General features: G+C 35.2%; 1 protein-coding gene across 3 annotated transcripts in view; it reads left to right on the plus strand.

Moving 5' to 3' along the window:
- The window catches only part of LOC116723171 (partitioning defective 3 homolog B-like), a 222,210-nt gene extending 195,005 nt beyond the window's left edge, over positions 1 to 27,205 (plus strand). For all 3 annotated transcript variants that reach the window (XM_032567857.1, XM_032567860.1, XM_032567859.1), the window contains exons 24-26: positions 21,149 to 21,364; positions 22,295 to 22,439; positions 22,543 to 27,205. In XM_032567857.1, the coding sequence (XP_032423748.1) occupies positions 21,149 to 21,364; positions 22,295 to 22,409 (331 nt within the window). In that variant the 3' untranslated portion in view covers positions 22,410 to 22,439; positions 22,543 to 27,205. The remainder of the gene's footprint in view (positions 1 to 21,148; positions 21,365 to 22,294; positions 22,440 to 22,542) is intronic.
- The last annotated feature ends 610 nt before the right edge of the window (positions 27,206 to 27,815 follow it).

Consider the following 27,815-nt stretch of genomic DNA (forward strand, 5'->3'; position numbering starts at 1 on the left):
TTGCCCATGAATATATGCTAAATAATTAATTTAAAAGAAAAAAGTCTTGAAATTGGTTCGACACTTAAAACAGAAAACGGTTTTATGGTGTCTTTGCTGCCAAGTCACAGATGCCAGACGCTTTTTGCAAGCGTTGCACTTTTATATCTTTCTCCACAATGACCACACTGGCATAAAAGCAATAACTAATTATTTAATTCAATATGTATATGCAGAATGTTGAAAGCGCATAAAAACCATTGGTGGATGATATAGACTTAGAATTTTATTACGATATTTTTAGTACTGTTGTGATAACACTAAAAAACTATTTATTACTTATTCTTTAGATAACTGTATGGACATAACTTTATTGCACAGAATTCATGTATAAGTATGTTTTTCAATATGAAAATGCCTTTTTTAGGACACTATTCACATAAACACGTCTGATTTATATTACAAAGCTGCACATAGCGGACAGGTTTGGTTTGGAGGATGGTGGTGGTGAGGAGCATTGGAGTTTCTAGTCATGGTTGTGGTTATCCAGGAAGTTCTTGTCCTGAGGAGACTGACCGAGGAATCACAAAAGCTACACAGAGGAATGTTTACAGATTGGAGGTATCTTTCAGGGATATCCCAGGGAAAAAAACATTAGCGCAAGCATGGAGCACATGCAAAATAAAAGAAAGTTAGCAGTAGCACTGAGGTTAACACTTGGGTGATCAGTGACCATCAGCCAGCTCCTCTTAGCCTACCGCTGATAAGCGGATGAGTCGGAGGTGTGCAGTAGCACCTTGCTCAACTTCGCCCTCCAGTTGAGCAAGGCGAAATGGCAACAAAAAACAGCTAATCACTCTACTGTGCTTAACTTCTAGCATTAATCCGGGAAGCAATCAAGAGCTCCACACACTTAAATTTACTTAAATTTAATTACCTACTTTAAGAAATATGTTAAAAATTGACAATTAATAACATTTAATTGGTTTTAAGAATTTCAACTTTAAGAAAAACTATCGATTTAATTATGTATGTGTGCCTCAATTCATGGCATACACACGTCATGAAATACATGGCAGTTAAAAACGAGGATTTCCATTGAAGATTATTTAGGGATTGCTCAATATTGTTGAACTTGCTGATAAAATATTGTGCTTTGTATTTTTGAGTTGATAGTATTTATACAGAAGTAAGTGAAATGTAATTGATAAATAATTAAAATTTTCTAAAATCAATGTTATCTTAGAATGGCCTAGACAAAGTCAGACCTAAATTTAATTAAGAATTTGTGGCCAGACATAAAGTTTATGCTTAGAGACGCTCTACATTCTGTGTGAGTGAAATAATTAGATAAATCTGATAAAGACCATATCCTAACAAAAGTTTCTGTTTTCCTCTGTTAATTAACACATTAATTATTCCATCTTCCAAGATAGTAAGTCATGTTTTGTAACTACATCCAGGGTGTTGACCTCATAAAAATATATTATTTTTCCACCTGACTACAGTAGAAATAGCTGGAAGGTTATGTGTATCTAGCGTCTGCATGTCTACCGGTATACTTCATGAGTGACTCCTAAGCCATGTTCCACAGTTTCTGTTTTGAGCATTTCTATTATTTCCAAGATGGTACATAAATCATTTTTGGGTTACTTAATCAGACACTGCGCTTTTGACTCAGCATCAGTTAAATTCAGTATGGAATACATAAACTGAGTTGGTGTGAATTTATCTGTGTGTGTAGGCGTGTGTGGGGGTGTATAGGAGACAAGGTTTTGATGGCTCTAAAATTAAAACATGACCCTGCTGTGGATGAAGTTTCCCTGCCCAAAGCGCCAGCGCTTCACCACATAAACTGTCAGCAAATTCACTGCTTGAAATAGATAGGTGGTCTGTTTCAGGGTTAACTGAATATTTTGCTGCCGCATAAAACTGTTCACTATTTTATTACTGAATTCACATTCAGAAAATGAAGACACAAACGTCAACTCTGTCTCATAGTGTTTTTAAGATTAATGCATAAATATGTTCAAAAACATGTTTGAGTAAAGCAACCAAATTGCTTAGTGCCAAAATTAGAACGATGAATCAACAAAATGTTATTACAGAATATATTTTATTATAAAAAGTAGTTTCTGAATACCTCACTGTTGATGATTTGAGTTAGAGTGGTGTTAGTAACTAAGACCACTCTAACAATTCTTGCGAATTAAGTACTTTTTTCTTAATTCTTAATACTTTTTTCTTGTGAAAAAGTACTTAATTCTTTTTTTTCTTGCTTATTTTCTATCCAGAAGTTGAAATTTCCTTACTTCAAGTTGAATATATTCTCCCCATGCTTCCCACAAACATCAAAATTGAATATGAATATAAATAGATGAAAGTATTATGTGATTGTTTTTTATTTTGTCTTGTTTTTTCCCCTCTCATTGGTGTTTGTGTCTTATTAAATCATGCACAGAGTGCTGCAGAATTTCTGATTTTTCTTCTGTTTGTAATTAGAAAGATATGATTGGACATTGAGCAAAACAAATAATTCAAACACATTGAAACACAGTTAGTGGTGAGTGTAATGATTCCCAAATCTACTTAGTTTCTTTTTTGAAGGTAGTTAAAATACATCATTAGGGTTAATTCAACACAGGTTATTTACATAATTTTAACTCACAAGACGTCATCTCAAAGGACTTTACAAGACAAACAGAGCCAATTCATATACAGAAATGTAAACAGTAGACGAGCGTCTGTTTGTAATTTGTGGATTCACCTATTTGCAGATTTTCTGTGAAACGTAACTTCAAATTGTTTATGGAAAATTTGTCTATTCACAGGATTTTTCATAGAGGAGACCTAAAATAGTCGAAACAAAATGCAGCTAGGAAAGCTCCATTTTACGCAAAATGAATTTACGTCAGTCCATTTCACGTAAAAGTTAAAAGATGTAGATTTTCATGTTATATATGAAAACAATGGGGATAATGACATGACTCTTCACCTGACAACCACCACAATCTTCTTTCGCTGCCTTTAAATGAAATTAACTCTCCATCTTCTTCACCAATACATCCATGTTTTCCACCATTTTCCCATTTTTTCCATTGTACCTGCTCTCAGAGTTCCTTATCTAGAAACGAAGGAACCAACGGAGAGTTATTGCCACGTTATACCTTTGCCTATGTGACTGCCAGAAACATTTAAAGTCATTTGCAATTGTTTGTTTAGAAGTAAGTTACTAATAACATAGAGTTTTATTGCCAAGCTACATCCTAATGCAGCTTATTCTAACCAAACTGATATACAACGCTTTTCTGTTTAGATTTTCAGGTGTTAAACCAGAATTACCCTAAGCCTCAACAAGATAATTAGCATGTTTCTTTAAAGAAATGTTTAAGATTTACAGAAAATCTAAAAGTAAAAGCACGTAGATTGTTGCTTAATGTAAAAAAAAAAAATAATAATAATTCTGGCATTAGTCATTCTGCTGAGGAAATAATTGCAAATATTTCTTAAAGATACTATAAAAAATGCTAAAATCTTTTAATCCTTATTGCATTTATATTTAAAACACGGTATATAATTTTTGGCCATATACAGTACAGACCAAAAGTTTGGACACACTTTCTAATTGAATTCAATGAGAAGGTGTGTCCAAACTTTTGGTCTAAACTGAGTACAGACCAAAAGTTTGGACACACAGTTGTGTCCAAACATTTGGTCTGTACTGTACATTAAGAGCCGCAAGGTTCTTCGGAAACATGTGTTTCCAGATTATCAGGTTGCAGGCTGCTGGTCTAAAGAAAAACAGAATACCTGTTTGAAATTGGCTCCAAACCAAAAACTTTCACATGTCATACAGTTCAAAATTAACCTAAACACTGACCAAATGTATGTAAACTTTTAAATTCAAGGAGAGTTACAGAAACAAAATTCTTTAAAAAGTTGTTTTGTTGTGTTTAGCATATGCCAGAAAACAGAATACTGACCAGAAGCAAATGATTTTGGTAATTAAGCTAAAACAAGAAAATTTTGATCTGATTTAACTTCACATATTGCGTCTTTTCAATCACTGGTTTCAACTGCAGATTCTATCTTTATGAAATGAAGTCAGGTTGTCCAGATTTCAATGGAAGCTTGGCCAAAAGGGGCAACGCACAGAGTACAGCACACAAAAATAAATCTGAACTATTAATTACAGCTATATCAATCAATATCTGTTCTTCGCCCACTGCTGCACTGTTCTACTCCCAGAAACTTGTCCTGCACTGCTCATATTTCCAATACTGTGACTTTAAGGGAAAAAAACTAAACCACGATTAAAATATTTTGCTCCATGTTGCTTGAACAGCAAAGCACTTCATCTCTTTCAACCATGTAGCTACTCCTCCATAAAAATCCTCCTCCATAACATAATACAGATCTCACTAATCTCCATCAAAACCATTAAGAATCTTGCACCAAATACGTTACTTATTCAATAATAAACCTTATTTTTCTGAGGAGCTGTGAATATTTGTTCCGTCATTCACAATCAATTAAATAGCTGGTTAAACAAGTCTGCAAAGATTGAACTAATGAGAAAAAAAAACATTATTTAAACTTCAGGAACTTTGAATGTGTTTCAGTGAATGTACATTTGTTTGAAATAACCTCATTGACCAGGAATGGACATGTCCATGTTGATAATGAGCATCAGAATCTGTGTGTGTGGGTGTGTGTGTGTGTGTGTGTGTGTAGGCGTGCACTGTTTCATTTCAATTATTCTGGGGTCAGTAGATGGCTATCACAGTTTGTGTATGGCTAACATTAGCAGGTTATGCCCCATGTGTGCCTCATTCATGACCCATTTGCACATTCTTTCTCTGTGTGTGTCGAACACACACACTCATTATTGTTTTCATTACATAGCAATGCAGAGAGAAAGGGGGGATCAAAGCGACATAAACAGACAAAGGTCAGGAGTTGACAGATTTCACAACAGGCAGATCTTAACTATTTAAAGGCATGCTCATAAAAATATTGACTCTGAAGATTTCGTCAAGAACAAAACAATGAAGGAAAGAAGAGGAATCAGCTCACATGTTTTCACTCTGCAAAGTGAAATCTGTCCTCAAGGGCTTTTTCTGCTGGTTGCATTTTTTCTTGTAATAACATGTCAATTTCCATTAAAAGGTTTGACGACCTGATCAATAGAAGCCCAAGAGACATTCAAAAGACACATGTAAAAAAGTGTGGAAGAAAAAATTACTCATAAAAAAGTGTGAAAGAAAAAATTACTCACAAGATATGAAAGTAGGTAGACAGAGCAGTCTCCAGCTTTTCTCTTATTTCATGTTTTTAAATTGTATTTTTTTATTTTGTTGTTTTTTATCTCCTTATAATTGTTCAGCACTTTGTTTGAAAACGCTTTATAAAATAAGTTATTAGTAAATTAGATTGATACTGAAGATTTATCCAACTAAGATGAAGGCGTCAGTAGAAATGTTCTATGAAAGTAGAAGAGATTTAACAAACTAGCACTCTATAGGGAGATTTAAAAGTGCTCTATCACATGCCCAATCTTTCTGTAATTCTCCACAATGACAAATCACCACTTGTGACAAACCCTGCAATTTGCAACACATTAAAAATGAATGAAATTTCTGCTCCACTTCTGACTGGCATTGTTGCTCTGAGGTGTACAGGAATGCCACAGCATCATCTTTTTGCCACCAAAATAATCCACGTTATATTCATGAACCATGCAGGTGTTGTTTAAATCGAACTTTTTCTTGACATAATCACTAAATCTTGTACTCATGAAGATTGAACTATAATATAGTAATGTAGCTGTCATAACCATCATCCTCCATGTAAGCAAACATGGAGAATGATCATTTGGAAAGAGCTCTTACAGCTTTAACATGATCTGGACTGGCAGAGGAAACACAAAAAGCAAAAGAAAACATGTTATTGCTCAAGATATCTCTTCAGACCCTATTGTTCCAGATAATACACCTGGTAGATGTATATGATATACAGTATATGTTTTCTTAAAAAGAAATTATTATTTGTTTTCATTTAGGACTTTAAAAATTACTTATTTAAGTAATTTCAATATTTTTAGGTTTTCTCCCTCTAAAATATTAGATTTTTCCCGTACACTAAACTGACTAAACTTCAGCTGAAGTCATTATCATTCCATGTAGATTTATATCAATAACATAATTTAGCAGCTCAAGATACATTCCTGATCCAATTTGATTAGGAAGACATCCTTTTTCAATTTGCTCTGGTTATAGCTTTTATTAGATTAAAAGACCCAGTCAGAATTGTCTTCTAGGGGTCTGGAGAAACTGTCACTTCCTTATTATAATTTTAATTCAGGCTTTTTTAATTGCTGCAGCTGTTTTAGCTGAGTCTTCTGTTTCACATGGCACCATTTTCTGCCCGTCTCCTTCACATCACTCCTTTTCTTTCCTGTTGCTCGCTGTGCCTCTTGATGTCTCATTTTCATTCTTGCTGAACTTGGGGTGAAAAGGACATTTTCAAATCATTTTGGCCTGCCAATGGAGAGAAATGAAATGAGAAAGTCTCTTGCTCTCTTGAGAAGACCTCCCATCCAGGCCTGAGAGTTTCCCAGACCACTTTACCACTGCTGCACAATCCAGCCCATTGTTAGGTTGTTTTTCCGTGTTTCTCTGGAATCACTGAGACCCTGATTGTTTGTTAGTTATCCAAGGGATCCATAGAATTATTCCTCACAGTCTTTTTCTTATTTGCATGTTGAAGTATGACAATAAAAAAGGAAGTTGATTGGTAAGAAGTTCTCTAAACAAAAGCTGAACTTCTCGAGGGGAAATTTTTGCTTCAGAGAAAGTTATATTTTATACGAGGAATGGGAACAGCTTTTCCTCAGTTGGTTCACACTTTAATGTGTTTCTTTTTGGAGAGCATAAATCAGCTCTTTCCGTTTAAATCATAAGCATGTGCAATACAGGGTAATTGTAGAACATAAAAAAGAAGAAAAGTTAAGTATTTTTCAGGCTACATGCAGGAGGAGAAGAAAACATATTGTGGAAAATGTTTAGTTTTTAGACTCTACAAGATACTTATCTAAAATCTTGAGAAAATAAGTGAATTGTAATTTTTGTGGTGAAGGTACATAATCACAATGATGTTAATTTTTAAAAAAACCTTGAGTTCAGCATGTTAGTCAACAGTATCTTGATACTGTTGACCTGTATATGTTAACCTGTATAACAGCAATATGCAAATGAGAGATAAAAAATACATGAAAACCTAATAAAGTTTTTAAAATGTACTCTATAACTGCAGATCATGTTCAGAGTCTATCATTTTTGTAACAAGTTGGTCCTTAGATCATTTCTCATGTATTTGTTGCTTTTGTATTTAGAATTGTTCATGTTTTTCTTTTATTGTAGAACTTGAGTGTTGCGTTAGTAGTTAAAAAGCCATTTAAAATGATGCTTTATTTCCTTTGTCTACAGTACAACAGTAAAATAATTCCAGGGTTATTCTTGTTTCACTCCCTGTCAGGAGCTACTTCTTTAAAAAAAAAAGAGTGTAAAATAAAACTATATTAAATGATATTTAATTAGATCTTTACAAACTTGTGAAATAATAGTTACAAACTCTTTTTCCCCCCTGTGTTCTTTGGTTACTGTCAACCTTGATCAAAGTGTACTATGAGTACATGGCCACAAGTTCTTCAGAGTCATTTCATTTGGGACTGAAAGCAGATTAAACACTTGCATGGCTCTAAACCCAGATGTTTCCCCTGTTCTTTTAGTCTTTTCTTTCCGCTCTGTTCAATTGCAGAGGTTAAAGTCAGTATCAGTTGACAACTATATCACAGCTCTGGACAGCTTCCCCACCACCATCCTCCATTTTTTCTGGTATTGACCCCATCATGTTCTTGATGTTCTCGTGTTCACTCAGTATTGTTTTAAAGCATTTTGGTCAGAGCTTTGATCTGATCATAGTCTCTAAAATGTTGGGTTACAACCCATAATGTGTTGCAGGACCAGCAGGTGTGCATGACTAGTGGGTATGATATGCTAGGACCCTAGGGTGAGGGAGGAAACACGTTTTTAAGGGTCCCAGGTGGAAAGTGTTTAACGGCATTTTAGTGGATTTGGAGCTGGACTGATGTTACGTGATACTTTGCTCATGGATAATGAAGGTTGACATAGTTGGAAAATTGGCACAGCAAATATCCATTGTGGTGAAGTAAGTCTACAGATAACAGTATTTGGCAATAAAAGCACAAAATATTAAATCACCTTTTTTGTAAAAGTCAGAGATTGTGATTTCTTTATCATTTCGTCAGTATAGAAAGTAGTTTGATTCTTTTACAGAAGTTTATTAACGTGTGAATATGAGCACACTCTAGTGCTCACACTCCTGTTTATTTTGTGTCGATAGAAATAGGCTGCACCTCAGACATTTCAACAGTTGCAGCTGCAAAATGCTAACATCTGGCAACAGTTTAATGACCATCTGTTGTTTCAGAGCTGCAGAAGAAATGTCCTCGTTTCAAAACTATATTGTATAGTTAGATAATTAAATGTGTTTGAGCATGTAGATAACATTTTATGCATTACAATCCATAACTTCAGGACATACCTATATCAGAAGCAAAAAAAAAGTCTTCAACACCTCCAAAAGTTTGTAGTTAATAAAATGCATGAAGTACTTTTACAACTCTGCAGCACTCGGCTTTTAAACACAAAATAAAGCAGTTGGAGTAGAAATGAAGCTTGTTAAGTCTCTCTTATAGATTCATTTTTAAAACTCCAATTACCCTTTTGTTACATTGTGAAAAGTAACATGCTGCAATGGCTAAATACGTATATGACTAATACATTTCAGTAAATTATACTACGTGTCCCGATGAGGTTTGTTTGTTAGTTTAAAATTAGTTTTTGACAATAATCAGTAAGCAGGTATTACACGTCTTTTTTGGCCCACGTTTCTGTATTTAAAATCATTTTTATTTGGTCTTATTATATTCTTATCTCAGATGTTGAGTTTTCATTAGCAGTAAAGCAGAAAATTATCGTAATTAGTAGAAATAGAGATTTGTGTAAATTATTGTGTTTCATTCAGGTTACTGAAATAAAATCTATAATTTATCGAACTTGACTATATTAATAAATATACCTCTGTGAATATAGAGGTATTTCTGTGTGTATACAGTAGCATAGTAAGTATTAAAAGCATGTTTTCTCTCAGTACATATTTATATTGGCATAAAATGATGTCAGCTACTCAAGTAATCCAGACATACTAGTATTAGTTCTCAGATTAAGTTATGGGTGGAACATTGGAAAAACACTGAGAAGAGATATTGAACACACTTACAGAAATGTATTAAATACTTTATAGAAAAGTCTTTTTTGGTGGTGACAACTTAAAGACATCTCCTGTATGAGAAACTACAGGAGATGAAGTAGTGTACAAGGTGCATACATTGTTCATGTATGCACCTGAACAGTGCATAAATTGGTTCATGTCTTCTAACCTTGAGTTCAGCTGTAAACAATCAAGTGAATGACTTAGTCATTCTAGCCATTTTACTTTTTTTCTTAAACCACCTAAGAGTTTCTTTGACTGTGGGTTTGGAACTGTTGTCTTCCTTGGAAATTGACACTCATTTCATTTTCACATTCTTTCCAAGAATGTCTCAGTACATTTTCTGGTCATGTTTCATTTTATTATATGGAGTCTGCCAGTACCATATACTGTAGTACATTGCACAACATGATGTTCCCATCTGCAAACTTCATTTTTGGTGTGGTGACTTTGGAGTAACGTGCAGAACCTTTCTACTATCAAAGATGTTGTATGCCATGAGATCCACAGAGTTCAGGTTTGACCTTATCTCTCCAGTCTATACTCAGTTTTTTGCTGGTTTATCCAATTTTCTGCAGAAGACTTGAAACAATCTTTGAGATGATTTTTCTTCAGCAGTGGAGACTTGTGCAGTTATTGTGCATAAGAGGCCACTGTTCGAATAATCATTGACTTTCTCTCCTGTCATGAATTTTCTTTTTACATCAGCAGTCAATTTATCCACTTCAAGATTTTCACTCAGTAGATCTTTCAGACATTTTAAATTGCATTGATAAGTAATGTGTTTTGTATGTAATGTGTAACATTAAGACTTTCTTTTGTCCATTTTTACCAACCATATCACTCTTTAGCCAGGAGAGCACTGTTTTACCATTTCTACCAACTGATAACCATTCACTAGAAATGCTTTTTGAATACTCATCTTACTTCTTTCTTGTCTCTTTTAGCACTTTCTTTTCTTTATTGGTACAATACATAATTTCAGTGTTATTAAATGTTTCCCCTATAACTTCATTTCGTGACAAATGTGCTTTGATTTCTTTATATGTGTGGATTGCTGGGATTGTTGCCAACATCTGGTGCACATTTTATGTCAGCGGCCCTACTAGAAGTATTTAAACTGAGATAAATGTTGATGTGTTCAATATTTTACCTGCAGTATATTTTTCTGGCACCTAATTCTATCCATGTGAATACCATAATCCATAACAGTACTTATCTTTTTATCATCATTTCTTTGGGTTGTAAAATTCTAGTTTCAAGTATGCACCCCGTTCTCTTCATGTTCCAGGTTAAGAGTGTTTTACAGATCAGAATTTAGGCTGCAATTTGTATCCTTTAGTCCCAGACAGACCAAAATGTCCCCAGCCTGCAGCTATTAAGCATAAGGGTCTCAAGATGTGAAATAATGATTGCTGTTTCAATAGGATATGGTGTAATTAGTGTTGTATTTTACTATATCTCAGGAACCCACCAGCTATTCCACTCGTAATTGGGAATGTATGGCGTTCGCATAACTGAATGTCAACCCTAATTTGATTCATTGTTGCTTCTATGGATGGTTATGGTTCATTTTTACATGCAATTCACAGCCTTAGCTGAGCTATACGTGCATTTCAGATAAGTTAATTTTGTTGTATGTTTTTTGGAAACATAAATATTTTTATTGGTACACATTCAAAATGAATGCATGAATTTATTTACAAATTTTAACATGTACTAAAAATCACTACTAAAAGGAAACTGTTGCATGTTGGTTTTTTATCTTCCTATAGGAGTTGATCATAATAATGTGCCCACAGTAAATGTGCAGGCTGCAGCTTCTCTGCTCAGTTTCCAAATGGCATGGCCATATTATGATGGGATACAAAACGCCACTCCAAATCCCCATTGTTCTGCCCTCTCTGTGTTTCCGAGGCAACAGTCTCTTACCATCTGGAAGGCCCTCATCCTTCAGTTCCTCTTATTTCCCTCTAATGGGTTCCTCTCCTGCCTTGATTTTACGTTTCTTTTAGGGTGTTTTTTTTCTTCTTTTTTTTGTGTTACTGACACCTCATATTTTACCTTTTTGGTGCTCTAATTTGAACTGTCTCTTTTTTTACTCTCTTTATCATACATTCAAGTTTAACCACTTACTGTAGTGCACTTCTTTCATTTGCTCTTCCCCCATTTCTTCCCATTCTCTGCACATTTGCATATGCTCAGAACATTTCTTCTCATTTCTCCACAAAGCACAGCTTTAGTTTGAATTATGCATCATCAAACATTCAAAGATGGCATTTCTTGAGACCTGGTGCATAAACACTTATGTACACAGGGGAATGTAATCAAGTTGGTTTCCTTTACCAGTAATTCCTGCATGATATACTGCTGAATTAATCCTACCTGACAGAGCTTTATTGACAAAGACAGATAGGAGCCTCTGAACGGAGTTTAGTTTCATTGAAATGTGAACAAGTAAGTACCCAGGCGTCTGCACACATGTGGACTCCTCCAAAGTAGTGCCCATTATTCTCAGCAGATGCTGACCTTCAGCATGCTTGCTCTCTGGAGGGCAACACTTTGTGTTTTCCTTTTTCTTCTCTTCTCAATCACTAACCCCCTCTTCTTTGTTACTTTTTGTGTTCTCCTTTTTCATTTTCATCCACTTTGTTATCTGTGTCCTTTCATTTCTATCAATTTCAGTAGGTGTTCATATGAGGCTGAATTTCTCTTCGCTTGCAGCCACCATCCTTTTCTCTTCAGTTTTTAGACCTAAACTCCTCTATTCTTTTTGCTCTGTCTTATTCTTTGATTTTTATTTTATTTTACTCAAAGCGTTTTCTGTACTGCTTATCAGCTGTTGCTATATTTTTGATATCTTTCATAATATTGTTTGTGTAATATCCACTTAGATCTTTCATGTTTTCTTGGTCAATAAGTCAAAGTGGTTGCAGTTAAAATATAATGTTGTTTCTTTGTGGAAATAAGACATACTGGCCTTTGCTTTGCTTTATTTTACTTTAAATGGTAACTATGTTATCATTTTTACAACTTTTGATTTTCAGTTGTGTTTAGTCCCATGGCCGAAATTGGGAAATGTTTAAAAAAGTGAGCATGATCCAGCAAAGTTGCCAAAGTTTGATAATGTTCCAGACAAAACACCTCCTTTCAGGAGAAAAAGCAATGATTGTTTTTTGTGATGAGGAGGAGGAAATCATGAAAATTTTTTTAAATTATTTACCTGGAACAGACTAGCAAGCTACCCAGATATTTAAATATGCTGCTTGGTGAGCTTCAGTCTGCCTGTACCGTATCAGTGACAAATGGTCACTTGTGAAAAATATTGTAATTCAAAAAAGTAAAATTATGTTATCATTAAAGTAGATATTATGATTTTTGCTTGGATTCAGATTCTGAATCGCACAAGAAAAGCCTGCTTTATTTGGACATCAGCAGCAATGAATGGAAGCAGCAGAAAGTCTCACATTTCTACACATAATCTATTTTACCTGTGAGGGCTTTTTGTATGGGTTTTATATGTTTATTAGGTCTAACATATTTGAATGAAAATGTTTCGTAGCAGACTCCTACAGACCTTAATGATATGCAGAAAAGGTGTTTCGCCCATTTAAACTGCAAGTGTTAAAGCAGGAGCACATCTGACATATACATCAAACTGACTGCACCACAGTAATGTAGTTGTCAAAGCATTGAATCAACATCTTTTGAGCCAAGTTATCCTACAAATTTAAAATCAACTCATAAAACCATTTGTTGATCACATGGGTGTAGGGCTAAGTAGTTTGGGCCAAGGCATTTAAATAAATTTAGTCTCTCTAGCTCTCTTCTGTTTCATTCTCTTTTCTCGCCCCCACTCAGAATCCTGTGTCCTCATTCCTTTGTCTTTGACTTGTTAGTGATCAACTTTTTGTCTGCAAACTGCTTATTAGTTTCACACACTGAACCAAAACTTAACAGACAATAAAAGAAGAAGAGGTTGAATCTTAATTTTTGAGAAATTCTTTGCAGCTAGATTTAATAGGTCAACTTTTAAGGGTAAATTGTCCAAGTTGTGTCAAATTTCCTAATAACCTATGACTGCGTTTGACTGAAACCTCGTAGTCTCTAGCAAATGATGCTGAACATTTGAATGTTTTATCTTTGTTTTCTAATCCAGGTTGATAAGACCCTAGCTTAGCCTTTAACCTCTTCTTCTAAATGTGAGGTGGGAACCAATGGAGTTTCATGTGACTTCCATGAGGTCAAAAGTTAAGAGAGATTTTAAAACCAGGGGGCAAGAAAACACACACACACGTTCACCAATGGAAACCACCTTAGCAGCTGAACCAACAGAATGCCATCTATGATAAACAAATACTCCCAGAGAGTGTATAACCGCTTACTGATAAAAAAAAAAAAAAAGCAGCTTAGAGCCTCATTGGGTTTCTGGGGTGTCACTCCTAATGATTTGGCTCTGATCTGTCACAGTAGTCTACGTTTCTCTTCCTCCTCACAATTATAAATTTTCTAGATGCCATTAAGAAGAACCCTGATGTTCTCACTCTGCAGTTAGCGCTCCACATGTGTTTTCTTTCATTTGTACACATTGGCTTGAAAGAGCTTGAAAAAGAAAGAAGACTCCTGACTTTGGATTTAATCTCAGAATTTTGACTTTTAAAAAAAAAAAAAAATCTAACTTTAATTGGTCAAGTAAATCTGACATGCTCCTCCAGAAAGCTTATTTGTTTCTGCTAGGTGCCCATCTGCATTAAAGTCTGAATTCTCAGGGGAAAAAAGTCATAATTCTGAGATTAAAGAAAATTTAGTATCATCCTTTCACTCTAATTTTTTTTTAATTATTATTTACCTTGCAGCCACTACACTACTTGCAGTATGTGTTATTGGGATTTTAAGTGGTAAAACGACAGAGTTACATAATTCTGATGTAGAATCACAAATGAATATCTAAAGAGCATGGTGTGAATTTGGGCACAGGAACCTTTTCTCTAATATCACTATATAAACGATGTCAAAGGTATTGATCATAATTAGTGAAACACTTTCGGAATAGTTTGAGATTTTTTATCATTTTATTTTCATGTAAAAAGTAATTTTTTACTCCTTCTCCAACATGTACAGACAAGAACTTTGACTTTTGGCAAGGATATCAGGACATTTAATCCATCCATGTAGAAACTCCATGTGTGCGTGCCAATCTGAAGTGCTGTCGTTCATTAAGTTTCCCAGATGTCAAGTGTTTTGTTTCTTTTTTTATTTTGGTGAGAAGTAGAAAAGCAGGTGCTCTGCTACTTTTTACTGTTCAAAAAACTTTTCAGTCTTTTTATACAACTGGTTCTTTCTGGATATTTTAGGCTCTGCTTGTTATTTCTAAAATTTTAATATGTTTCTAACCCAACCTAACAATTATAAGGTGCAAATGTTATGTTTGTAACATAAAATGTCTACAACATTCACTCCAAGAACATTGTATAAGGCTTTTGTGCTCTGAAAGTTGGCTTCTGTTCCAACTGAAGCACATAAGTAGGACGAATTTGATCTGTCCGCTGGGAGGACAGGCCAAGGGAAGTTACAACATTTCAGAAAAGAAAAGAAAATCAGAGATGATTTTGAAGACCACATATTGAGTAATAGAGCCACTTTTGTTTTTTTTGAATTATGAAAATGTATGTTATTTAATGAGAATCTGTGCACACCATATTTACTTAGCCCCTGAAGGTCATTAGGAAAAGTAGGGTAAAGAGACTCTGAAAATGTATAGTTATTTATAAAAGTATATACTGATTCTTTTACCTGTGGACAACACAGAGTGTGCAATGAATATTCACAAATTATCAGAATAATAATAAAAAAGAAAAACTGGATTTGGTTAGTATTTGGTTGCAAATTAAAGTTTACTTGCTGAATTTGATTTATTTTGTTTTGATTTTCCTTTTCAGAAGTGTCGACTACACTTAGAAAAATAACCAAATTAGCCACAAACTTTAAGCATTAAAAACTGAGTCAAAATAAAAGTGCACCATATATATGGATCTGTCTCCTATGAGAAACTGCAGTCTGGTATTACAGCGAGGCAAATATTCTTTTACCTTACAAAAGCTAATTAGCCAAAAGATTTCCATACTTTGTCTATGGAGTAAAATGCAGTTAGAAATAGATTGGATGGTCTTGCTCAACATTTAAACATATAGAAACAATCAATTTTACTCTGGAAATCTTACATTTTTTACCAACAAATAGGATTGTAATTATAATGTTGCTTCAACCCCCTCATTGTTTTCCTATCAGGTTTTATTGCTTTGCATTTTGGACTTTCCATCTCTCTGATTAAAGTTTTATAATTAAGTATCGCATTAGGACAATGAAACATAGTTAAAGTTAGTTTAGCTTCAATAACTTTAGATTGCTGCACCTTCATTATCATTATACATAACGAATTATCATGACATAATTGTTGTGATTAATCTGTTTTATTACCATATCCCTCAAATTGTTGTGACTCTGTCTGGCAGAAAATCTGACAACATAATACAACACGGGTTTTATTTTGTGTTCTGTACAGACTAATAAAGAAATAACCTAATTACACCCACAACAGTTATTTACTTTTCTTTCTCTTGTCTCCACTCTCTGAATAAATCATTACTTCATCTTTTTGTTTTCTCATTAGACAACCTTCTCTCTCTTATTTGTAAAATGTTTACTTTATGTTGAATTGATGGTTTGTCTTCTTACTTTTGTTGATGCGCTCTTGGAGTAATTTTGCTTGACCCGGCCACTCCTGGTAGGGTTGCATGTTTTCTCCATTTGTGGATAACGGCTCTCATTGTTGCTGACTGGAATCCCAAATACTTACAAATGACTTTGTAACTTTTTAAATGCTACTTTTTCTTTTTTGTTGTTGATTTTTTCTAGACCTGGATATACTGCAACACTTTCTTTGTTGTAACCTACTTCATCTTGTTCTGCTTATGTGATTTATTGATTCTACAATTCTGACAGTAAAGAGGGCTGGGTGTAGTGAATTTGAACCAAAAAAATCGGTTAAATAACAGTTATTTTTCTATTAAACCGCTATTTTTTCTGATTTTGAAAAGAGTTTGATCTGAAAAATTGAATTGTGACCAAACTAAAAGCATTAGGAAGTAAATACTTTTTTAATAGCCCCGTAATGGCGTTACATTGTGTGGGTGAGCTTGTGTGTTTTTCAGTTGTGTAGCAGCTGTGTGCAGGGCTCCAAAAGTGTGTCTATGTGTTTGTGAGGGAGAGGGGCAGGTGCGCTGAACATAGCGAGTCGTTGTTTCCTCTGAAATCCATCAAAAATCTTCCTAATACCATGGAATTAGAGCAGCTCACATTACTCTCAATTACTGTCAGACCTAAAGAGAAATTCCCCCCAATTATCCTCTCGAATATCTGACCTGATTTATGAGAGCACTATCTGTGTAATAATGGCAGTGAGGAAGTCATCCTTAAACAGGTATTACATAGTTAAATTTCACTTCAAACTGAGTCGTCAATGTCTTTTCTGTTCTGTTTGGACTGTTTTCAATTTGCCGATTTTTTTTTTTCTTTTTCTTTTTTGGTTTGATGACTCTCTCAATTACGTTAAACTACTTGTTGCATATGCCAGAAAGCTGTTCTCACTCATTACATCTGTTTCCCTCGTTCGGTCTTCCTCACTACGTCTTTCCCAAACGCATACACATATGCACGCATGAACACCAACAGGCTAACAGTCTCCTCATTGGGTCTAAACTCCCCTCCAGCTGTGCTCCAATTTGCCTCCTCCAGACTGTAGGGGGTTTGAGAGGGGGACGATTAGCAACTCGTCCTGAACGGAAACTCTGTGAGAATGCGTGTTTGTTTTTGTGAAAAGGTTTTTCTAAGTCTCTGCGTCTGCGTAAGTGTTTTTTCCTTCTTCGATACTCGTCTTTATCTGTGTATGTATGTGTGTGCGTGCATGTGAGTACTGGGTTCCATCCACATTACTTCGTAATCCCCAGCTGCTGTGCAGTGCTGACTGGGTTCCTGGAGGAGGAATTCCAAACTTGCCACCGGATTTACAGTGGATTTTCTGAAGATTACCACTGGATTTCTTTAACATTTCATGCCACGCTGGGGTTTCAATGGTTGTTTTCATTTTCATGCTGACAAATGTTTTATGAAATTAATCATTTATTCTTCCAGTCTGGAAAAAAAACCTGCTGTTTCCATAAGAAAGAGAGGAGATGCTTAGAGACTGAGTCAAATCAAACAGTTTTAACCAATCAGTGTTTTTATTTCTGTTTTTCTGGGTAACATCAACAACAGGGAATTTATGATTGAATATGTCAACTATAAATCCATGTCAAATTAAGTTATTGGTAAAAAAAAAATGTACATGTGACATTTGTTACAAGCTAGTAAATCCAGAAATTAACCCAAAAAATCTAAAAATCATGAATAAAACAGGGGAAGGGCAAGTGAATATGCTTATAGAAAATTTTTTTCATTCTTAATAAAATGAAATTATTTGGAACTGATAACTCTAATGTTTCTTGGGTAAAAAAAAGTCATATGCATTGCTCAGGTTTTATTTTGTGATATTGAGATTATTTTTGATAATTTATTAATCTGTCATTTAACTATGTGAATATGGCCAAGGCCATCTGCTGAAAAACACCACCACAGACATCATGATGGTACCACTTCATAGCTCTCCTTCATATTGTGTTTTTGAAAGTCTTGTTCAGTTTCTCCTTTAAACATGGTGTGTGCAAAGGCATTCAACGAACCAAACTTTGGTCTCATCTCAATAGATTGTATTCTTCAAGTACTTATTGGTTTGCCCAAATGTTCTACAAAATTCTTGAACATGCTTTTATTTCTTCTCTAGTAGAGTCGTGTGTTGTGATCTACCAGTTTGTGGTGAAACAAAACATTTCACACGTCAAAGCTATTTAAATGTTAACTCTGCATGAGCATTTACAAATCAGGAAACGCAGCTATTTAAAGAAGAAAAACATAATTATTTTAAGGTATGCTTTATAATTAGCTTATACCTTCCATGTTGTACAAGGCAGATTCAGTAAAATGAAGATACTCTGTAACAAACTGGACTGAATAAAGAAGCAGTTGTCCCAATTTTCTTAATCGTGTTTCAATCATCATCACACATTGGGAAAAAACTTATTGGTAGTTTCTTAAAAAGCTGTCAACTTACAAAAAAATCAAACTAATTGTTATTCGCATCCAGAAATATTTACATCTCATACAATTGGGATTATAGACTGATTAAATTTATACAATATCTATTTGAATTGATTTTTCTCCTTACTTCCCCTAATCTACTCCCTCTTTATCACTCTCTTCCCTGCCCTCTTCACCACCTCATCACATCTGCACTGCTCTTATCTCTGCTTAAATGACATTATCATGTCTAGAAGAAAAAATGCTAAATGACAGCCTGCCTGACCAACATAAGCACAGGTATATATGGTATGCCTCTGATAGACTTGCCAGCATAAAACATCTAAAAGAAAATTACGACAGAGAACTAAACGGACACATTTGCAGACTGCAAAACTGACTGTCACAAGTTGGGGGAGTTTCCAGCTAAAGAGTAGACAAAATGGCTGCAGATTGTGAGAGGAGTGAAATTTGAGACGTCCAGCTGATACGCTGACCCGGAGTGAGTTCCAATAAGTAGAGCAGAATAAGCCAGAAACCAGATGACAGGTGACGAATAGGCAGACAGATGAATTGACTTAGCAGCAGAAATGTAAGGTGTGTGTGCGTGTGTGGGTGCTCATGGACACATAAGTATGCTAACAGTGGATGTGGAGCCAGGAGGGGCAGAAGAAGACATCCGAAACATGAAGGGCATGCAGTTAGACACTTTCTCCAGCTGACCACCCAGATTGGCTCACGCAGGCATCAGCATGGAGACCACCAGCAACTATTTATGTATAAATCTGTTTTGTTTAGTCTCCTTCATGATCAGATTAACAATATATCTCCAGGCAACAGCCAGTAGATCATTTCTGTGTTTGGTTAGAAGTTCCCACTTCATAAAAAAGCCATTCTATAAAGAATTGCAATTTCTAGTCCTAGGAATTCTGAATCAATTCAAAACGCTCAAAAATTGATTTAAAAAATGTGTTCATGTTGTACATCTTACAAGGAAATGTAATTACCCATAGCTCAAGTTAATTCCGGAAATTTATGATTGTAATCTAACTCAAAGTTACAATTTTGCCAAAACAAATTTAGTTCTTCTCTAATTTATTCAGAAATACAAGCGCACACGCAAGGCAATTTAAAGTGAGAGGTAAACGAGACAGATGAGTAGATCCAGAAAGAATGAGGCAAATGGCGTTAAGTGAGAGAGACAGAAAGATGGGGGATAAAACCTAATACCTCATAATGTTTGCTATGTGCTGAGCACATGTTTGTGTACTTGCTTTCCACAGGGCACAAGACATTAATATCTATTAACAAGTCCAGACTGGTTTACCACAGCTACGTGTGTGAAGGGGTGTCTTTGCGTGCGTTAACTGAGCCCTATCCCACTTAAAACTGTCACATGTCACTTATATTCTGTTGCTATGTGATCTTTGGCTGCAACAGGCTCTTGGCTTGTCAGGGTGCCTGCCGCTTGCCTCCCCAGTCCGCAGCAGACCACTTCCAGCAGCTTTTCATGAATATTTCAGCCGTACAGTCAGCAGATTGGCAACAGGAGAACTATTACCATTTGCTGGTTGTTTCTTGATAAAAATCCGTGGAAAGGTACATCATGAAAGAAACAAAAGCAGCAAATGCGGCGTTCATGGTGCCAGCAGTAGGTTGATTATTTGTGTTATTGCCGGTGATTTTTCAGGCTGAGCAGGGGGTTCAAGTTGGTGGAGTCATGTAGGTCAATCCTGTTTATTTCTCTGATTGCCTTTCATAACCTTGTCATTTTTGCAGATTTCACTCAGGTAGGAGTATTTGAAAATCTAAGTTAATTAACACAGCTCACTTACTTTGAACCATGTTTATATAACTTTCATCTTCTGTAAAACTGTTTGAAGTTTGTATAACTAAGTTATACACTGCATAAGAGCCTATAGATTAGGAAAAACAGAAGAATTAAACTAGAAAATACCGTGGGTGGATGGATGATGGATGGATGGATGGATGGATGGATAGATAGATGGATATCAGTATTTCAAGAGTCACCACATAAAGATGTATATAGGGTAATTGCCATATTTGTTTCAACCTAACCAAAGCTGTGCTAAAAAGAAAAAAGACTGAACTGTTGCTTAACAGAGAGGCATGCTTGGAAATATTGTTTTGTGTGCAATGAATGCATGAGTTACGCTTTTTGAATTGAACTAACTCCAGCAAGATCTAGGCAGGAACACTGTAATTGAGGTTTTAATCAAACATAAACAAAAAAACCTAGAGAACAAGTGGATAAAAACAGTACACAAGGTTACAGTTGAACAGCCCAGTTGAATGTATCTGGAAAAGTTTTGGCAAAACTTAGAGGTATTTGGGAATATCAGATGAGACCCACAAATATTAAGCTCTGGGTAAAGCAGGGAGATAGCAAGACCTGAAAGGAAATTGCTGAATAAAAAGACTGGGAAATACACACACACTGGAGTGGCTAGGATTACAAGACCATATGTGACAAAATTCTCAGGAACAGATGACCAAAATAAACAGGAATGAAGATCCAAAAGTAGAAATGATAACTAATACTAAAACTTGAAACAGTAGAAAGATTAAAATCTCTAAGCAAAGTACCCAAATAATCACAAAATCATCAACTCTCTTTTTATAGACGAGGGCCGATGGATCCTGCTGACTACCCAATGCAGTCGTGGTCGGGTCATTACCCCGGACCTCCACAAGCCCAGTCGGGGTACCCCCAGTCACCAACTTACTCTAACATCAACTCCCAGTCTGCTCCATCATTCTCCAACTTCCTGCCTGGCCAGCCTTATCAACAGCCAAGAGACCCTCGAGGGATTGAACCTGGTTACTACCCTCACCCCAGGTTAGATCTTACAGACATAGAGTGGCAACATACACTTAGGTCCTCAAGTTGCTTTGTTGGTCACAGTTTCAACTCTTTTAGCTTTTTAATTTTTGCTCTCACTGTAAAAATGACCAAATTTGGACAAGTTGTCTTGTAACCATTTCCTGAATTGGTATGATCAACACAGATCTTCTTTATTTTAAGAACATGTTGTCTTGTCTTTCCCATTTTTAGAGGTGGAATACAATGAACCCACACCCGTTCGCAAATTTGCCTACTTGTGGATTTGTTTTGTAGAACGCAATTCCAAATAGTTTCAACTTTTTGGAATTTTTTTCATAAAGTTTTTGTTTTGTAAAAAATTCGTAATAAAATGCAACTTGGAAAGCTGCAATACTTAGGAACAATACTACTTGACTTGCTATGGGCTTTAGTAGGCAATGCAGCCAATCCAGTTGTGCCTTTTATGGTCTTTGGTGTTGATTGGCTGAACCCCCAAGAGTGGAGGTGAGAAAGACTTTAGAAATTAATTTTGTCAAGATTGTTTCATTGTGTGTATTAATACATATTAAGGTGCATTTAGCGTTTGAACATTTAAAATAGGCAGTTATTAGAGTTTCAGAGGAGGTCTCAATTAATACTGGGGGTCCATTCTACCATTATAATTCATGACTTTTTGTTTTCTTGTTAAACCAAAGAGAAAAAAATAATGGATAACTAGAAGTTCTTCAACACTGATCAACTTAACATATAAAGCTTACATTAAAAAATGGTTTGTTTACATTCATTTTAAATGTATCGTTAGCAGTGACAACAACTCTGGAACTTGTAATTTTTTTTATAAGTTTTTTCCTGACTGAGTAAAAGCAGAGTGAGCAGCCTTGTACATTTCTTTATTTTGACAGTTGGATCTTTCTTTGTATAATTTCCATGATTTCCTGCTCTCAGTTCCCAGCAGAGAGGACCTTTGCGGCAGGACGTGCCGCCATCTCCCACTCCTCCACTGCGGGCACCACGGTACGACACCATGGCACGTGGAACTGTGGGTGGGGGGTACAGGTAGGAGATCATACATGGACGATGACAAGTCCAGGTAATTTTTGCAGTATTTTTTTTCCTTTTACAAATCACTTCAGTACTAATTAATATAACAATGACTCTGATCTTGTTTAATTTGAGTTTTTAATTGGTTTCAGGCACCAAATGGAACCTAGCACTGACCAGTATGGTTATACTGGGGATGTAGAAGGAGCGCAATGCCAAACCAACTCCAAACAGAGGATTGCTTTCACCACGAGGTCCACAGACTGAAACGTGCAAAATCTACCAAACATTTTGCACCTTTTTCTACTATTAATACCTTGATGGAAACCAGCAAATGTCTGTGGTGTGGCTGCTTGGTATTTTAAATTGCTTCAAAAAGATTGCATGTTAAATGATTACTTTATACTTCGCACATATTAAAATGTAAAGGTCTAAGTCAATCAAAGATATAAAAGTAACAAGATCAGTTTAAATCTGGCATCTGAAGTCTCTACTGGTCCTGATGGTTCCTGTGCTTCTCCAAAGTAACTCAAATGACAGATTAGTGAAAACAAAAACAGTACAATGAATCTTGTATACGAAGATTAACACAGAATAGACTCTTCAGTGTTATTAGATCTGTGCATAAAACCACTTCTGTTCTTTTGAATGTGACTGGAAATATTTGATTCACTGTGATGAGGATATACATTATGGAAAATGGAAGAAAATGGTTCAAAAAATTGTTGATACGACAATGAAAATCACTTTAAAGCTTTATTCCATTAATAATTGCTATTAATTTTGAAAATCTAAATAAATTCGCGCATTACATACAGCCATGGCAAAAACTAAGTGCATCCCTCCATACAATTATTTATAGGAACACCTCAGTAGTTATTTTCTGTGTGACCACTTCAGTCTCTTTTCTTGTGGAGGAGACGTCTTGTCTTCTGTGCAAGATTATTTTTAATACATGTATTAATGTCCCATCCATCTATTATCCAATATGCTTATGCCTAGTGGGGTCACCTATCGCCAGCAATCAACAGGCGAGAGGTAGGGTACACCCTGGACAGGTCACAGTCCGTCGCAGCGCTCTTTAAGGGTCCCTTCACAGCATTTAGATTAGATTGAGGTCTGGACTTTGACTGGGCCATAATGGCATTTTGAATTCCTTACTTTTTGAGCCATTCTCTTGTAGTTATACTCCAGTGGTTGGGACCTAATTGTGCAATGTGACACATTAATATTGCCAATTTGTACTCGCATTTTACTGTATGCAAAGACCAATATTCGAGAAGCTGTGTTGTCCAACCATATGCAACTTTGCAAACCTAAGTCAAGCTGCCATTTACTTTTATGAAACAGAAACGGTGCCTTTGGAAACCATTACAGACATCCATACTTTTTCAATCTTTTGTAATATTACATTAAATATGCCAATCTGTGGATTTTTGCAATTCTTTTGCAGCATTGTAGGGCCTTACATGAGTTTAATTTGTTGGAATGTCCACTACGGGGAAGACTGGCAGCTGCCTTAAATATTTTTACACTTGTAAATAACCTTTCTAAGTGTAGAATGATGAACTTTTTTAAATTTTGCCTTGGAGCCCTTTCCAGATTGATTCAGTTGCTTCAATAAATGTCTTTTCACCTTGGCATTGCCTAACTGTCAAAGCATTAATTTTTCTGATGATCAAGTAATCAAGTGTATTTGATCATTAGTGATAATTTCTACTAAATCCTCTTAAAGTGTACTTAGTTTTTCACATGGCTATATTGACAGTCAAGGAAAGCCGAAAGTATCTTCAAAAAAATTGTTTTTGTGTGTGGGCGCTGCCAGAGTGTTAAATGTTTTTTTTTTTGTTTTTTTGCCAGTGAGCCATTTCCTTAACTCGACGTTCAATTTTTTAATTCCTTTTGATTTTCTTTATGACTCCTAAAGTTACATCACAGTAAAGAGCTGTATGAAATCTGTCCCTGTGTGATGATATGCTTTTAATAACATTGCACTTTTTCATTTTTAATAATGATATTTCTGTCAGTCAACTTGAGTTTAATTACTTTTCTAGCACAGATTTAGATAAGATCCAACTTTATGACTCCAGCTCAGTGGTAAACTTAGTAATATTTCACATCAGATAAAAATATTAATAATCAGCTAAATCTCAAATTTGACATTTGCATCAACCTCTGATGATATTAGCTGATCTGGACCTTCACTAAGTTTATTTAAACCAACTCTTACTTGAATGTATGATGAACTCTGATGTTTTTACTGTCAGTATCTCTTGTCTTGCATGTCCAGTCTGGTGGTAAAACTGCAGGACAAACTGCTTTAGTTTCATTTCACACCTGCTTCCAAATATCTGCGTTCAGCAACTGCATTAAGATCAAGCCAACCCTGTTTGTAGGGTGTTTTTACGGAGCTGATGCAGAGCTATTACCTCTCTTAGTTACACTGACCTGTTGATTTACTGAGAGTTAGTCAAGAGAAACATTTTTGTTTCACACTACTCGACTCAGCAGTATTAACTGCAATTGATACTAAATGTTTTTATATATGTTGGATTATGTTTTAGACTGAGGATTAAATCTCAATACAGTGAATGTTCAGAGAAGGTTACTATAAATCTTGAAAAATAATGAATTTTTTCATCCAAATATAGATTTAATTAAATTTTTTGGATACATGTTTGTCAGACGTATAAGGTTTAGAATAAGAAAGAAAGATAGAAAGAAAGTGTGAAAGAAGGAAAGGAAGAGGTAAAGAGATTTTTGGAAACTAATGAGTAAAAACTGAAAAGTGAGAAATAGAAGTGATGTTAGAAACACAGAATTAAGTCAAAGGTCATCTCACACACTCGTCATTTTGTACTTTTGCTGGGGGGGGTTTTCTCCCCGTTTTTGTTCCCAAATAAGGCCCTCCGTGTTATTGTGACTTAGTAAGCTCTATTTCATTGGAGTTCACAGAAACCACAATCAATAAACGTAGAGTGTGATCAAAAAATATAAAGTAAACAATATTCAGTTAAATCATATGTGCGACTTGATTATTTTTATGGTTATTTATCCTCATGATTCATCAAAATACTTAACTAGTACCTTGACTAAACAAACTGACATGCTGTGGTAAAATGCACGACTACAAAATGTTTTGTTTACTGGTTAAGAATACAACATGTTGGTACGAAATGGGTTTGTGAGTTGTTGAAGAGGCGTTTTGACCCAGAGTCTCTACAAAGAAAGGAAGTTGTGGGATAATGAATGAAAACAAACATTTTTCTGAAGAAGATGTGTTGCAGAAGTGAGGTTCTGCAGTTCGAAGGTAGAAATTTTGTGTAAAGAAATCGCTTGGGGTTTTTTTTTCTTTCAACTTTGACAAAAGTAAAAAAAAAAACATCCTAAAAGTAAAATTGTTAGTATTTTGTTGAAAGAACAGCAGTGAAATTTTTGTTTTAGCTTTTAGGGTAAAGTTACAGGTTTTTTCTGAGGAAGACAACAAAATACTGAAATATTTTTGTGAGACTATTGTTTTTTTCTTTCAGTTTTAACATTTAAGCAGCACCTACTGTTACTTCAAACTTAAAATAATACTCCTTCTGTAGATTAAACTGTTATTGTCTAACCTGATAGGCCGTCGAAGCCAGCATGTTCATAATGTAGTTTTGGAAAATTTGGGAATTATTTTCCACACCAGGATAAAATTGGACATAAAGTCAACTAATAATGGAAAAATGTTTCCTATCCTTGACTTTGTTGCTCAGTACATTGTCTGCAAGAAGTTAAAAAAGTAACTTTATGTTGTTTTTCATTGATTTATATTTAACTCTATTAATTTCTAACTTGCCACATCACAACTTCAGTTTAAATTTCTTTGCCATATTGTAGTTTTAGGGTTCCACTTTATGGCTGGGATCCCATAAATAAATGCATTCTCAGGAAGCCATCTAGATTTATAAAGTGTAGTCATTAAAGATTTTGAAGTGGATCTGATCTAAGTAAGTTCAGATGAGAAAATCATTATAAAACAGCCTGTTACAAACACAATCAACGCAGAAATCAACTTCAGCCTAATGTTACTTCATTATTTCTGGAATATACTTATGATAAAACCTCTAAATGTACTCTAAGGTGAATCTGTTGTTTTAAAATGTACAATGTACAAAAACTGTCCAATAGATTGAGCATAAGACAGAAAAAATAAAGGTTTCCTCAGCTCTAACTGCCTAATTAACTTTGTGGACTTTAGTGAATCCAGATGTGATATTAAAGTGTATTTCTGTTCATTTTATACTAGCACACACTTCACATATATGTAACTCTTCACAAGCATTTTATTTCTATTATTTCTATGTCATGATATTGAATGTTCATGGATTTAAGCAGAGCCACAGGCTGTTTGGGTAATGCTGTTAAATCAAGATGTGCTGCAAACTCAGTTCATGCTGTGTTGAGTTTAACACCAAAAGTCAAAAGTTCAATTATTGCATCGAGTAATGCACAAAACCAAACAAGGAGTTTGGAAGAACAGATCAAGCATCCTGTCTGGCTCTTGAAAACATGAGTTGCACAAGTTGAAGGTACTAGCTTCAGTTTTTTATTGTGAAGGGTTCTGGTACTGCTGGTTTTGCCTTTACAGGGACTGGTGCATGAAGGAACTGTTTTAATAACCTCTTTGTCTTAGAAGTATAACAATTTTTATTACACTGCTTTGTATCTAAAAATCTCAAATCTCATTTTATAATGTTGTAACAACTTAATTTCTGTTTTATCAGCATTTTTATATTTATGTGCATATCATCTTTTTGCAATAAAATATGCTTTATTAAAGACGTGTGTCATCTTTTGGAAAAAAAACAACCAACTACTAATGGTTAACATTTGCTTTTTAAGCTGCAATGCATGCCCAGCACATCTGCTGAAGTTAATTTAATGAGTCAGGAGAAATTATTTCCCTTATGTCCCCCATACGCTGCAAGGTGACTCATTAACATTGCCAACCTAATTTAGTCCATCATTTAAGCTGCTGATAAATTGTACCTTTGTGATAAGAGATGGATGTTAGCCCCAAATTAATGGAAGACTAATTATCAATTAGAAGCAGAAGATGGAAAAGGCTGATTGCAGCTGAAAGTTTTTCTTTTCTCTTTTTTTTGAGCATAAAGTTGTGTTACTATTAGGTCATTCTCTTCAGCTGAATAGACCTGTAGGTGCTGTCCTATTAGTCAGACACTAAAGGTGCTTTTCCTGCAGTCTCAGGAGTTTGCTGTAATAAGACACAGAGGCAGAAGAAGCGTTTTATCTGCCAACACTTAATTAGCATATCCCACACTTCCTGGCCAATGGGGATACAGTGAGGAAGTAATTAAATTCTCCTGTGTCCCTGCCAAGGTCTAATGTTGATCTATAAACTGTGTGTGTGCCATTTAGTGTTCTGATT

The sequence above is a fragment of the Xiphophorus hellerii genome, chromosome 7 (assembly GCF_003331165.1).
Source record: "Xiphophorus hellerii strain 12219 chromosome 7, Xiphophorus_hellerii-4.1, whole genome shotgun sequence".
In the NCBI taxonomy this organism is placed as follows: domain Eukaryota; kingdom Metazoa; phylum Chordata; class Actinopteri; order Cyprinodontiformes; family Poeciliidae; genus Xiphophorus; species Xiphophorus hellerii.